We start from the raw sequence: 10,778 nt of genomic DNA, 5'->3' as shown, positions 1-10,778 counted from the left end.
TTTTTTTTTTTTTTTTTTTTTTTTTTTTTTTTTTTTTTTTTTTTTTATTTGAGACAGGGTCTCCCTACAAAGCCCAGGCTGGCCTCGAAGTCACTATGTAACCTAGGCTGGCCTTGAGCTCACTATGTAACCTAGGCTGACCTCGAATGTGCAGCAATCCTCTTGCCTCAGGCTCCTGAGTGCTGGGATTACAGGCATGTGCCACCATGCTAGGTTTAAATGACTCTTCAACTGTGCAGACTAACAACTGCAGAATATTTAGGGACTTTCTGAGTATTTATTTAGGTTGGGACAAGGGAGGTAGCTTGTGGTACAAAATTTTGCCTAGTGTGCAGGAGGCCATGTGTTTAATCCTCCAGTACCTTAAAAAAAAAAAAAAGATTAAACAGTGGCTTGAGTTACATACTTTAAAATCAAGGAGCATGTGGTGCTGGATATTGGATTCCTCAGTGACTTTGGAAGGGAAGTGTCAAGTGAGGTCATCTCTCTATTCAAGCTGAGGCAAAAAGATATTAAGTTCCTCAAATCAAGCTGTGTTGAGCATGCCTGTAATCCCAGTTCTCTGGGAGGCTGAGGCAGAAGGGTCACAAGTTCAAGACCAGCCCTGGATGACTTATCGAGACTCTGGCTATGGCTCCGGGTGCAAGGTCTTTGTTCAGTCTGCAGTATTGGGGGGAAAAAAATCAAAGAACTATGCAATGCAAGTCATCTTCCCCTTTCCACGGAGCTCAGTTCAGCTAGTCAGTAGGTAACTAAGATATTCATAAAGAAAAGCCTTGTACGTGATGAGGTATAATGGCTAGTTGCAACAAAAATACATAAGATCCTTACCCTCCGAGGACCTTACTGTTTGGGTAAAACTAGTGGTGTGCTCTAAACCAGTTCTCCAGAAAAAAGAAGACAAAAGTCCTGATTTGTGGTGCTGGTTAGTTTCTGTGGTATGTATGCTCTGAGCATTATTGCTTCCAAGCTACTAAACTCAGAGTTGAGAAGAGGTGCGCACAGTAGGTTCTCAGGAGTGGGCAGAGCCAGGTCTGGCATGAATTACAGATACAAGAAGACGTATGATAGCAGAAGCTTTTCTGACAAGATTAAAGCACAGTTCCCATCCTTGTCCGAGGGCCATGATCTTCAGGGTCCTCTTGGAATCAGTAGTTATTACTCTGACATTCCTGGCCTACAGTTGCCATCTTTCCAACCAAATGGAGTTACTTGTCCTCCTTGTTTCTGGCAGCAGCCCTAGCCACCTGACTTCATGTGAAAGATGGCTAATGCAGAAGTGAGTGTCCCAGTGGGAGATGTCGTCGTGGTACCCACTGAAGGGAATGAAGGGGAGAACCCTGAAGACACCAAAACCCAAGTGATCTTGCAGTTACAGCCCGTGCAGCAGGGGTAAGTGTTAGAGTTTTGGGTGTTTTGAAAAATTTTAGGTTTAAATGGTGGGGAAATTTTAATTTTATGATTGCTTAGCACAATAGAACATTCAGCATCAGTCAGAGATGGCAGTTTTTGTCTCTATAATGTATTGTGTGCTAGTCATTTTACTGCTTACTATAGCAGTTATTTATTTCCTTGTATCCCTCCTGTTCCCCACTGCGAGCTCCTTAGGATAAGTTACCTGGCTTTCACATCTTTTTTCTTTCTTTTTTTTTTTTTTTTAAGGAGGAAAGGTTTACTGTAGCTCACAGTTTGCAGAGGTTTCAGTTCATAGTTGGTGGGCTCCAAGGCCAGGCAGTGTGTGGCAGAGGAGAAACAGTTCATGGCCAGCAGAAGGCAGCAAGCAGGGAAGTAGCAAAACAGCAAGTTAGCTTTTTTTTTTTTTTTTTTTTTTTGAGACAGGGTCGCCTTAGGCAGTTCAGACTGTCCATGGAACTCCCTATGTAGCTAAGGTGATCCTCCTGCCTCAGCTTCCCCAAGTGCTAGGATTACAGGAGTATGCCATTATGTCTGGCTATTACATCTTAATTGCACACACTATTTAGCACAGAACCTCAGCCTAAGTTTCCCAAAGGCAGTGTAGATATAATGAGAAGAGATTGGGCAAGGCAACTACAAAAGTATTTCTAAAATTAATAAATATACAAAAAACCAAAAACTTCTACTGTAGTTCTCTTAACTCATGGGTGGCCAAATTATCAAGCATAGTCTATCAAAAAATATACATAAAAATATATGTATGTTGGTGCATACCTATAATCCTAGCACTCTTGGAGGCAGAGGCAAAAGTATCATAAATCAACCTGGGCAGCTTAGTAACTTCGTGAGACCCTGTCTCAAAATAAATTTCAAAAGGGCTGTAGCTCAGGGCAAATGCCCTGGGTTTAATCCTTCCTGTTACCAAAAAGACACACACACACACACACACACACACACGCGCGCGCGAGCGCGCACATGCACTTTGTGTTATGAAGGTGTTGGAAGGAATATAGCAAAAGGTTCTCATCACTGTGGGGTTTACAGTCTAGTTATAAAAACCAAAACTACGTATACATAAATAAAGCAATTAGTTCCATGGCTGAATCTAAGAAGTGCTGAGTTGGCATAGTTGTGAAGTCCTTTGGAGTTCAGAAGATCACTGTGAATTTGAAAATTGAGATAAAAATCTTTTGTTTAATTACTTTTTTTTTTTTTTTTTTTGTACAAGGGATCGAACTTGGGGCAGAACCACTGAGCTAAATCCCTGGCCCTGTTTAATTGCTTTTTGAGACAAGGTCCCACTATGGAATTCAGGCTGGCCTTGAACTCACTATGTAGCCCAGGCTGGAATCCTCCTGCCTCAGCCTCTTTAGTGCTGGGATTACAGGTATGCACTACCATGCCTGGTCCTGTTTATTTTTTTGGTGCTAGAGAACAAACCTAGACCATGTGCATGGCAGGTGAATGCACCATTGAGCTGTATTATCAATCCTGAGAGAGAAAATTTAAAAAGGGATCTTAAAGAATAAATAAATAGATTTGCAGAGAGGAGGAGTAGTTCTGTTGCTTTTGGGACTATGTAGAAGATTCTTCATAGTAGTAGCAGTGTTCCTGGGCAGACACATAATATGATCCTCATCTAAGTAATGTATCATGTCTCATACATTTTTGGAGAAAGAGTTCATTTCTCTTAGTAAATTTTTTTCTACCCTAGAGATTAAACTAAAGGCCTTTTGCATGTTATGTGCAAATTCTACCACTGAGCTATGCTCCCATTTGATTCTTTTGACAAAATTTAAAGACTATTTAGAATAGTGCTGAGGGTATAGTTTAGTAGCAGCTGTGTGAATTTAAAAAACAGAATGCCAGTCAATCATACTGGTGCATGCCTGTAATTCCAGCATTCAGGAAGCTGAGGCAGGAGGACTGCCACAAGTTTAGGCCAGGCTAGGCTAAGTAGTCAGGCCAGTCTGGGCTACAGAGCAAAACCTTGTTTCAAAAAATGAAAAACAAAACAAAACAACAACAAAAAAGAAAGTTGCAGGCAAACCTGGGGAATTTATCAAGACCATATCTCAGAATAAAATAAAAAATCTGGGCCTGGTGGTACATGCTTGTAATTCCTGCACTCGGGATGCTGAGGCAGGAGGATTGTCACAGGTTGAAGGCCAGCTTGGCTACATAAGTTCAAAGCAAGCAAAGCTGAAATACATAGGGAGACCCTGTGAATAAATAAATAATAAAAAAGGGCTGGCCTAGCATGTGTGAGCCCCGGGTTGAATTCTGGTACTACAAAAATAAATGAATGAATGAATGCTAAAACTTTTTTAGTGTGTCAAATTTCAAGTATTCATACAAATTTATATACTATAACGAACCTCCACATTTTTTTTTTTTTTTTGATACCGGGGATCGAACTCCAGTCCTTGTGCTTGCGAGGCAGGCAGTGGAACCACTGAGCTAAATCCCCAGCTCTGAACCTCCTCTTTTAACATTTGTCCACAGGACATTATGGTGATATTTTATCAACCTAAAAATGTTTCAATAAAATATGTTGAATATTAAAAAAAAATAACGAACCTCCCCATTTTTTTTTTTTTTTTGATACCGGGGATCGAACTCCAGTCCTTGTGCTTGCGAGGCAGGCAGTGGAACCACTGAGCTAAATCCCCAGCTCTGAACCTCCTCTTTTAACATTTGTCCACAGGACATTATGGTGATATTTTATCAACCTAAAAATGTTTCAATAAAATATGTTGAATATTAAAAAAAAATGTGTCAACACATGGTCAGTCATATTTCATCTCTGTGTCTTCCTACTTCTGATTTTTTGTTTTTGAAGCAAACATTATACATTAGTATATATCTCAAAAGATAAGAATATTTTAGTTTTAATGTAACTATTTATAAACTTTTTTTTTTCAGTACTGGGGATTGAACTTGGGACCTTACGCTTGCCGTTGTAAACCACTGAGCTAATCCCTGGCCCTTGTTGATATTTTTAAATTTTGATGTTTGCACAACATAATGATTGCATTCATTGTGGTGAATTGGTACATGTACATCACACATCTCAATTATATTTTTCCCCTTCCCCTCCACCCCTGACATTTGGAATATTGTTAAATATGAAGGATATATGATAAATCTGTAAGGGAAAATTGAGGTAAACAATTTCTTTTTTTTGTGCTGGGGATTAAACTTAGGGCCTTATGCCTGCTAAGCATATACTCTACCATGAGCTACACTCCAGGCCTAATATAAAAGTATAAACAATTTCTGACATAAGACTGGTGAAGCAATTTAACATTTGATCTTAGCCAAAAGGCTGAGAAGCAATTGGTAAAGTGATTTAAAATTTGTTCTTGTTTTTGGTACGAGGGATCAAACGTGTGTCCTTGTGCTCGTGAGGCAGGTGGCAGAATCACTGAGCTGAATCCCTGGCCCTAAAATATGTTTATTTATTTATTTTTATTTTTATTGTTGTTGCTTTGTTTTTGTGGTACCAGTGATAGAACTCAGGACCTTGCACTTGCCAGGCAGGTACAATGCCACTAAGCTACATTCCTGGTCCTGTTTCTTTATTTTTTGTAGAAGGATGGAACCCAGGGCTTCAAATGCTAAGCAAGCACTCTACCACTATGTTAGACCACATTGATTTAAATCATTTATTTCCTTCCTTCCTTCCTTCCTCTCTCTCTCTCTCTTTTTTGAGATAAAGTCTCACCATGTAGTTCAGGCTGGCCTCAAACTCAGCAATCCTCCTGCTCAGCCTCCTGAAACCTGGGATTATAGGTGGGCACCACTGCCCCTAGTGGAATTTTTTTTTTTTTTTTTTTTTTTTTTTTTTGTACTGGGGATCTAACTCGGGCCCTTTCACTTGTGAGGCAGTGCAGCGCCACTGAGCTAAATCTCCAGCCACATATACACACACTTGCAATTACCTTTCTGTATATAAGGAAGAATTACATTAAAGGATAAATTCTCTGGTTATTTGCAGCCTTATTTTCTTCCCATCCAAGTCCTAACCAGGCCTGACCCTGCTTAGCTTCTAAGATCAGACAAAATTGGGCGTGTTCAGGGTGGTGTGGCTATAGACTGGCAGCCTTATTTCATGGAGTCCTTTTTTCTTTCTTTGTTTTTTTCCTTCCCTCCCTCCCTTCCTCCCTTCTTTCTCCATTCTTCCTTTCCTGGTACTAGACACTAAACCCAGAGTTTTTCGACTGAGTTGTATTTCCAGCTGTTTTTTAGTTTTTGCTTCCAGAGGCTGTGCTGGAATTTGCAGTCTTCCTGCCTCAGCCTCCCCAAGTGCTGGGATTGCAGGTGTGCACCATCACGTCTGTCTTTCTGAAAGTGTTCTTTTTTTTTTTAAGTGTTCCAATTGACACTTGTTCTGTCCCTAGTAGAAAAAGAAAAAACGTTTATGCTGTTTGTAGTCTTAGTTTTTTTCAACACTGGGAGTCCAACCCTGGGCCTGGCCCATAGTAGGCAAGCACTTTACCACTCAGCTACATTCCTAGCTCATTAGGAGGTATGTTTTCACATGTGCGTGTGTGTATTACTGTGGATTGAACCCAAGGTGTTCACACTGAGCTACATCCCCAGTACTTTTTCCTTTGAGATGGGTCTTGTTAAATTGCTAAGCTGCCTAGGCTGGGCTCAGACTTTCAATCTTCCTGCCCTAGCCCCACCTGCAAGAGATTATAGCCATGCAGCACTATGCCCTGCTCTAATTCCTTCTTTTATGTTATATTTAGATATTAAGCATCTTTTTTCCAATGCAGATTTTATCCCTCAAGCCACCATTTGCTCTGAATTTACTATGTGGGCTACTGATTATGAGATAGTGCCTTTTTTTTTTTCTGTACTAGGGATCGAACTCAGGATCTTGTGCTTGCAAGGCAGGTGGTGGCACCACTGAGCTAAATCCCCAGCCCAGTGCCTTTTTGTTTTTATACTGATAAGGATTGAACCTATAATCTTCACGCTGAGCTACATCACCACTGCTTTTTTATATTTTATTTGGAGATGGGAGTCTCATCAAGTCTCTGAGTTGCCCAGGTTGGGCCCAAGCTTGCCATCTGTTAGCTTGAGCCTCCCAGAGTGCTGGGATTATAGACATGTACCACTATGCCCAGCCAATTTAACGCTCAGTAGATTTATCTAGTTGTATTATCTAATTATTTGAATATTTTATTTCATTTTAGCCTCATTTTATGAAAATGAGTGGGGAACAAAAGCAGTGTTACAAGTTGCATAGTCTTAGGGTTAGGGTTAATCTCATAAGTTTCATATACTTGAGTATTGAGCCATGGTCATGCTTAACCTGAATGGCTTTGGGTTCAAGTGGGAAGGAAAGAAACACTCAAAGAACATGGGTAACGGGCCAGGGATTTAGCTCAGTGATTCTGCCACCTGCCTCACAAGCGCAGGGTCCTGAGTTCGATCCCAGATACCAAAAACAAACAAACAAACAAAAAACAAAACACCAGAAAACAACAACAAAAAAAGTTTAGTCAGGGATTTAGCTCATTGGTGCCAACACCTGCTTTACAAGTGCAAGGTTCTGAGTTTGATCCCTGGTACTGTGAAAAAAAAAAAGAACATAAGTAAAATTCTGGGCATGTATTGAAGATTATAAAAAAGGCAAGAAAGGCTGGGGATTTAGCTCAGTGGTTTACTGCCTGCCTCGCAAGCACAAGGACCCGGGTTCAATCCCCGGTACCAAAAAAAAAAACAAAAGAAAAGGCAAGAAGTTAGAGATTTTATGTAAATGTTTAGTTTTATACAGAACTCCCTGTGTCTTTTTAGCTTTTGTATATATGACATTTTATACTTTTTCAGGTATTCATTATGTACATACTTGCAGGAATACATTAGGCAGCAAAAGTACACTGTCTGGCTGGGTGTGGTGGCACACACCTATGATCCCAGCACTCACAGGCTGAGGCAGGAGGATCACCTGAGTTTGAGGCCAGCCTGAACTACAGAGCAACAGTAGGCTGTTTGAAAACTGTCTCCCCATGTGTATACATAGAACCCGACACATTGTATAAGGTGATACTTTTTGTATAAAGTGATACTTTTGTATTAACTGCAGATTGGCTTTAAAGTATAGCCATAATTTCACTTTTTTTTTTCCTTCCTTTGTTCTCTCCCTCATTCCCTCCAGTCCTCCCTTCCCCTCTTCTTTCCTACTCTCCTTCTTGTTTAATTCTAATGATAGGGGCTGGGGATTTAGCTCAGTGGTTCCGCCATCTGCCTTGCAAATGTAAGGTCCCAAGTTTGATCCCCAGTGCCAAAATTTTTTTTTAATTCCAAAGATAATAATTTAATTATTTTAGATATAATGAATTTAATAGTCTCATGGAACATCTGGGTGTCTTTATTTATATTTTTATTTATTTATTTTTTGGTAGCAGGGTTCAAACTCAGGACCTTGCACTTTCAAGGCAGGCTGTGGCACCACTGAGCTAAATCCCCAGCCCCTGGGTGTATTTATTTACACAACAGTTAGCTGTGTCCTGGTGTGACATTCAAGAGAGGTCCAGATGCTCCTGGTGGTCTAATGGTTAGGATTCAATGCTCTCAGAAGAGATGTCTGTGCTTGAGGTGTCAGCAGGGAGGTAGATGTCATCAATGCAAAGATTATTTAGGCAATGCTTTCAAATAACAAGGTACAAGAATTAACACATAAGTTCTATTATAGAAATTAAAGAGAGGACACCACTATATCACACTAAATTATCTGAGCCCATTAAAGTAGAGACATTTTAAGGTGTTCTGTATTATATAACCTTCCATTAAGTGGTACTTTTGCTTACTGTTGATTAATGTGGGTATAGTGTCTCTTATTTTTTCCTAGTAGACTTTGTTCATATCAATAATTTGGTTATGGGCCGGGCATGGTGGTACACACCTGTAATCTCAGCATTTAGAGGCTAAGACAGGAGGATTGCTGTGAGTTCGAGACCAGCCTGGACTACATAGTGAGTTCCAGGTCAGTCTCAACTACATAGTGAGACCCTGTCTCAAAAAACAAACAAAAAGATTCAAATAATTTGGTTATGATGCCTTAAAAGATGTTGAAATACCCAGGAGTGGTGGTGTATGCCTGTAATCTCAGTACTCTAGGAGGCTGAGGCAGGAGGATTTCGAGTTGAGTTCTGCCTGAGTAACTTAGCAAGATGCTGTCTCAAAATAAAAAAGGGCTGGGGATGTAGCTCAATACAAAGATCCATGGTTCAATCCCCAGTACCACAAAAATACATCCATACGTACATATGAGAAACTAGTCAAAACATTAATGTAGATTTCTAAAATATATGTATGTATATGTTTATTGTTTGTTTTAAGTGACAGGGTCTCACTATGTTTTTCAGGCTGGCTTTCAACTCACTTTGTAGTGCAGGCTGGCCTCAAACTTGCAGTGATTGCCTGCCTCAGCCTCCCTAGTGCTGGGATTAAGGCACGGGCCACCATGTCCAGCTTTAAAGTGTTTATTTATTTATTCCTTTTGAGATAGATTAAAGCAAATTTCTTAACCCCATGTTGTGAATATTACTTTTTTCATGATTCATGTAGTTTGTTTATCGATGGACACTTTTACAACAGGATTTATGAACCTGGGTCGGAGAACAGCACAGCAGTTGTAGCAGTAGAAACTCACACAATACACAAAATTGAAGAAGGAATTGGTAAGTCTTTGTTGCTTAGTTTCTTTGGTTGAAATTTCTCTCTCTCTTTTTTTTTTTTTTGGTGCTAGGGATAGAGCCTAAGGCCTTGCACATGGTGGGCAAGCAGTCTACTACTGAGCTACACCACCAGCCTGAGATTTCTTGCCTTTGGTGCCTTTTGCCTTCCCCCATCTAGTGTGCCTTCCAGGACTGTTTAATATCAATTTGCTAGGGTAGCTGAAAAGTTTTTGTTTTGTTTTGTGAGACAGGGTCTCACTTTGGATTTCAGGCTGGCCTCACAGACCTCCACACTTGGCCTGAAAAGATTGTTTTATTATAAATATTTCACAAAGATAGAGTTGTTGCCTAGAATGTGTGAGGTCCTGGCTTTGATCCCTAGCATGTGCGTGCGTGCGCGCACACACACACACACATCCCACAAAAAAATTGGAGCCTCAAGGTCAAGCTTGTCATTAGGGAAATTGTCAGTGAGGACTGATAGGTGTTGGTTGTGAGTGGGAAGAAACTGAAATAAACTTGAGTTTGAATTTGAGTCCTGCTTTCCCGCTTCTTACCTGTGTGTCCTTGGTGAAGTCGCTTATCTTTCTGAGGTTAAATACTTCTGTGTCAAACACAGGAAGCAATTATTGCTGCCCAAGATTATTCTAAGAACTACACTACACAGTTTATAAAAGCGGTCCCCTCTAATACACAGTGAGAGCTTGCTAAGACACAGTTGTTCTGCCAGACTTCTAACAGCAAGAGTGATCTGTCAGCTCCTCGGGAGAACCAGAGAATTACAAATTTGGAATCTGAGCTTTGGGGAAAACTTGTGCATTAAATAACTGATTTTTTTTTTCCATTTTCAGATGCAAGCACTATAGAAGCAAATGAGGACATGGAAATTGCTTACCCCATAACTTGTGGGGAGAGCAAAGCCATCCTCCTCTGGAAGAAGTTTGTGTGTCCAGGAATAAATGTGAAGTGTGTCAAGGTAATTGTCTTCTGGCTGAGGCCTCTGTTGGGGCTCCTTGTTTTCAAAAGTGTTGTTGCAGGGCTTCCTCCCTCTCTTCTACCAAATCATTTTTTTAATAGTGCAGGGGAATGAATTCTGGACTTTGTATATGCTAGGCAAATGTTCCCAGCTTCAAATCAATGTTTTTAATTTTACAACTATTGTTTTATTGTGTAGGGAAAAAAAGACTTTGAAATGAGATTGACCTGGATTTAATTCTCACTAGAATAGCAATCCTACAAGAGCAGGCCCCGTTTTTTTTGTTGTTGTTGTTGTTTTTTTTTTGGTGCTGGGGATTGAACTTGGGACCTTGAGCTTGCAAGGCAGGTGCGGAACCACTGAGCTAAATCCCCGGCCTGTGAACTTGTCTTTTTATTCACCAGTATAAACTCTGCACATAGAATGTTGCTTCTTTTTCTTGGTTTTTTTTTTTTTTTTTTTTTTTTGTATGTGTGTGTTGGGAGTTGAACCCAGAACCCTGCACCTGCTAAATATGTACTTTGTCACTGGGCTACACCCACAGCCTGGTGTTTCATAGTGATCAGTGAGGATTTGTTCAATCAATGAATGAATGGAATCCCATCTCTGTCACTAGCTGGGTGACCTTAGCCAAGTTATTGAATGTTTCAGAGCCTTGTATGTTCAAATAGTAAGAGTCATTTATACACACA

General features: G+C 40.2%; 1 protein-coding gene across 6 annotated transcripts in view; it reads left to right on the top strand.

Annotated features, from left to right (window-relative positions):
- The window catches only part of Gmeb1 (glucocorticoid modulatory element binding protein 1), a 37,275-nt gene that overhangs the window by 7,453 nt on the left and 19,044 nt on the right, over window positions 1–10,778 (top strand). For 2 of the 6 annotated variants that reach the window (XM_010632153.1, XM_010632148.1), the window contains exons 2-4: window positions 1,235–1,392; window positions 9,001–9,113; window positions 9,962–10,086. In XM_010632153.1, coding sequence (XP_010630455.1) covers window positions 1,265–1,392; window positions 9,001–9,113; window positions 9,962–10,086 — 366 coding nt within the window. In that variant the 5' untranslated portion in view covers window positions 1,235–1,264. Of the gene's footprint in view, window positions 1–153; window positions 1,393–9,000; window positions 9,114–9,961; window positions 10,087–10,778 lie in introns of those variants that run through there. The other 4 variants (XM_010632180.1, XM_010632163.1, XM_010632172.1 and 1 more) reach the window with 2 other exon arrangements.

This window comes from Fukomys damarensis, unplaced genomic scaffold (assembly GCF_012274545.1).
Source record: "Fukomys damarensis isolate Sample0158 unplaced genomic scaffold, DMR_v1.0_HiC HiC_scaffold_23, whole genome shotgun sequence".
Classification (NCBI taxonomy): Eukaryota; Metazoa; Chordata; class Mammalia; order Rodentia; family Bathyergidae; genus Fukomys; species Fukomys damarensis.
This window is presented reverse-complemented; position numbering and strand designations above follow the sequence as displayed.